The sequence below is a fragment of the Calliphora vicina genome, chromosome 4, assembly GCF_958450345.1.
Source record: "Calliphora vicina chromosome 4, idCalVici1.1, whole genome shotgun sequence".
Lineage (NCBI taxonomy): Eukaryota > Metazoa > Arthropoda > Insecta > Diptera > Calliphoridae > Calliphora > Calliphora vicina.
The window spans coordinates 106,934,119-106,938,157 of NC_088783.1; the positions used below are offsets into that span (position 1 = coordinate 106,934,119).

The following is a 4,039-nucleotide window of genomic DNA, read 5'->3' on the forward strand; positions in this document are numbered from 1 at the left end:
TTGCAAAAATATCCGCATGGAAAACACTACACTCATTCGGAAGACGATATGAGATGCCTACCCCAAGTTTGTCACAGAAGACGCCAGAACCAACACCACAGCTAATTTTAGAACCGTCTGATTACCCCTACCCCTCTCACTCCTGGAGGAAATTAAGATCAAATATCGAATAGAGATACCCGAATAAGTATTTTTCGATTGTCGTACTGCATAAGAAACCTGACTAGTGATTACAATTCGTCCAGGAATGCCATATTCATTTGGGGGACATTACACCGTCAAAATTGTATTGCATAATACCTGGTGTAGAGAGGGTCTAGGCTTTCAGACGAGACCCTCTCTAGAACGATAATGCTATCTTCGAAAAGGTACAAACTAGATGGGTAAACGATACGATCGGCATGGCCAAGGATGGAACGGATTTGTATATCATATCTACAACGGTTATTAAAAAAATATTAATTTCTGTTTAATATCTGTATCTAAATAATAATCAAATTAAAACGAACCGTTTCACTTAAACTTCTAAATCTATTCGTCACTAAATCTCTTTATAATGGCATTTCTTTAAGGCGATAAGATTATACCAAATCAATGAATATTTTCGGCTATACAAAACAAATGTCTGTCCAATGTTTGGCTGATAAGAGAGAGTACAAGTAGTTAGGGCGATTAAAACAATTGCCATAGTCCCCCATAAACTTTGAAATATTCATAAAAACAAATCATTTAGAAAAGACGCGTAAAAGTTCACGGACTCGCTATGATTGTGGAATTAATAATAGTTATATTTACCTGTCTTTTAGTCTTGGACTATTTCAATAAAAAACATCGTGAGGAGTTATTGAGGAATGCAGGCATTAGGGGACCCAAGACAGTGCCTTTAGTGGGTAATGCTTTATTGGCCATTGGCAATAGTACTTCGCGTAAGTTTCCTTATTTTGTTTTTACAAATTCAAGTTATAATTAAAATTGTATGCAATTGCTTTTAGAGGTTTTTGACTTTTTAAAGCAGCTGACAGATGAATATGGCAAAGTGGCACGCATGTGGTTTTTTGGCGAATGTGTGCTGATGGTGCAAGATGCTAAATATTTCGAAAGTATACTGAGCAGCCAGCAAGTTATAAGGAAAAATGCTTTGTATGATCTCTTAACCTGCTGGCTGGGCGATGGTTTGCTTTTAAGCAGCGGTTCCAAATGGCATGGACGTCGTAAGATTATTACACCTACCTATCATTTCAAAATTCTGGAACAATTTGTGGAAATTTTCGATCAGCAAAGTTTTGTTATGGTGGAGAGATTGCAGCAGCAGGCAGATGGTAAAACGGCATTAAATATGTTCCCCATTGTGTGTTTGACAGCCTTGGATATTATAGCCGAAACAGCCATGGGTGTTAAGATTAATGCTCAAAAGAATCCAAATTTCCCCTATGCCAAAGCGGTGACAGAGTGAGTTGTTTTTATTTAATTTTATCTTAAACGAAATCAAGTTTTAATTGTTTTCTTTCAGTGTTGCTGATATTATTGCTACGCGTTTCATGATACCAGCTCAACGTTTTGAGACGCTTTTTAGATTGTTGAACTACAGAAAATACCGCCAGATGAAGGAGAGCATTGAAATTATGCACAATTTTACGGATAAGGTTATTACAGAGAGACGTGAGGCTTTGGAGAAATCTATTGCAGATGGCACTTTTGTGGCAATGAGTGAGTGATTTGGAATAGCTATGGGATAATTTAAAAGGTTTATAGATCTTCAACAAGTCTAGGAAAATGTATTAAACTGCTTTCGAGACATTTTAGCGATCAAAGTCATGGGATTTCAATAATATTTAGATCATAGTGCTATTAGTAAGACGTGGGTAATACAATAATGTTCCCTATCGAATTAATAGTTTTAAAACACCAAAATCCTTTTAAATAACCAGAATTATCCGGTTCCTGAGTTGAGTCGGAGTTTGTTCATCACTGAAGGTGCAATTTTGGACTCAGACAGAAGAAGCGTTTTGTCACGCTGTCAAAGGGAAAATCCCTCTATAGTCGCTATCTTAGAATACTTGCGGGATGGCTTACTAGATATTGTGGTCTTTAATGCCGTCGCTACGTTCTGGGTAATGCTGAGACGATCCTGTGAGTCATGAAGAACGAGATTTATCTGTGAGGAAAGATGAACAATTTTCCAATCTCTTCTCCTCCCTCTTCAATAAACTCAAGACTTTATCAAGCAAACTTGGGGTGTGTGAACCAGATATTAGGATCATGTAGAACGAGATTTATCTGCGAGGAAAGAGGAACATTTTTACAATCTCTTCTCCTCCCTCTTCAATAAACTCAAGTCTTTCTCAAGTAAACTTAACATGTGTGAACCAGCACTTCGGGTCATGAAGAATGAGATTTCTCTCCGAGAGGAAGAAAAAGAGGAACATTTTTCCAATCTCTTCTCCTCCCTCTTCAATAAACTCAAGACTTTCTCAAGTAAACTTGACATTTGTGAACCAGCTGTTAGGGTCATGAAGAACGAGATTTCTCTCCGATTTTTCTCTTACCGAACAGGAGTTTTGGTTTTATGCGTGGTCTTATTTTTAATAGTGAACTATAGATCCTTAGGGACCCTTTAATCTAATCATAAAGGGAAGTGGACCACTTTAATACACATCAAGCTTTTTAAAACAGTTATTGAGTAAAATTATTAATTTTCTTCACTTTCTAGACAATGAATGCAATGACTTGGGTGTTAAGAAACGCATGGCTTTCCTAGATGTATTGCTGCAGTCCACAGTTGCCGGTAAGCCCTTAACCAATGAAGATATACGTGAAGAAGTCGATACCTTTATGTTTGAAGGTCATGATACCACCACCAGTGGTATATCACATACTCTCTACCTATTGGCTCGTCATCCACAGGTGCAGCAAAAAGTTTTTGAAGAAATCCAACAAGTTATAGGAAATGATAAAGATAAAGCGATAACCATGAGAGAATTGCAAGATTTAAAATATCTAGATGTTGTTATTAAGGAGAGTCTACGTATGTATCCACCAGTGCCCATGATTGGGCGTATTACAGAACAAGATGTGGAAATGGGTAAGTTTGAAGTTATAAACAATATAGGAAGTACAATAATTTTTTTCTTTTTTTTCTAGATGGCAAAATTATACCCGCCAATGTTAATATTACTCTGCTTATTTATGCCGCTTGCCGTGATCCTGAGTATTTCCCTAATCCCAATGATTTTATACCCGAACGTTTTACCAACGACAGCTTGGATCATGTTAATCCTTTCGCCTATGTACCCTTCTCGGCTGGTCCACGCAATTGTATTGGCCAAAAGTTTGCCGTTTTGGAAATGAAGAGCACTATTAGTAAAATGATTAGACATTTTGAATTGTTGCCCTTGGGTGAGGATGTGGTGCCGGTAATGAATTTGATTTTACGTTCGGCCACGGGTATTAATTTGGGTTTAAAGCCTAGAGTTTATTAAGAAGAGAAGATTTTAACGTTTTAGTATTATTGTGTAATTGTTTTATATTTTTGTAATAAACACTCAAATGACTTTAGCTTCTTTGTAATGAGTATTGAATTAGCATGACTCTCTTATTTTCAATATGACAAAAGACGATACGAAAGAATAGAAGATTATATCGAACTAATTATTTGAATAAATGAATGTTTGAAATTATAACATTAGTCAGGGGAGTACTACGACACTTTTGAATCTATATAAATAAAAATCAAATGTCGTTCGTTGGTAATTGCATTAGCTGAGAACTGCTGGAACGATTTGGACAATTTTTAAATGTTCGCCATGGTCCTACTTTTTTCGATTTATCTAAAATTGGAAAACGGCTGCAACGATTTGGCTATTTTTTTAAATGTTCGTAATCCAATTTAAGTTTTTACTGAAAGAAAAATTGACAACGCTCTCTTTTTTGATAAATCTAAAATCTCAGAACCGATTTGCCTAATTTTTTTGCAATAGTCAACAAAAGGTTTTTACTGAAAGAAAAATTGTCCACGGCCACTTATACGCCCATTTTTTAT

At 36.1% G+C, this 4,039-nt stretch overlaps 1 protein-coding gene across 1 annotated transcript; it reads left to right on the forward strand.

Annotated features, from left to right (window-relative positions):
- Window positions 1-748: 748 nt before the first annotated feature.
- LOC135959282 (probable cytochrome P450 4d14) lies at window positions 749-3,567 on the forward strand. The gene is made up of 5 exons (XM_065510410.1): window positions 749-926; window positions 993-1,449; window positions 1,511-1,707; window positions 2,711-3,082; window positions 3,142-3,567. Exons 1-5 carry the CDS (start codon window positions 764-766, stop codon window positions 3,477-3,479), a joined length of 1,527 nt encoding a protein of 508 aa, XP_065366482.1. The 5' UTR covers window positions 749-763; the 3' UTR covers window positions 3,480-3,567.
- The last annotated feature ends 472 nt before the right edge of the window (window positions 3,568-4,039 follow it).

Coding starts and splice junctions, on each gene's coding strand:
- LOC135959282 (XM_065510410.1), top strand. CDS start 764: ATGATTGTGGAATTAATAATAGTTATATTTACCTGTCTTTTAGTCTTG. Junction 927..992: donor CATTGGCAATAGTACTTCGC/GTAAGTTTCCTT, acceptor AATTGCTTTTAG/AGGTTTTTGACTTTTTAAAG. Junction 1,450..1,510: donor TATGCCAAAGCGGTGACAGA/GTGAGTTGTTTT, acceptor GTTTTCTTTCAG/TGTTGCTGATATTATTGCTA.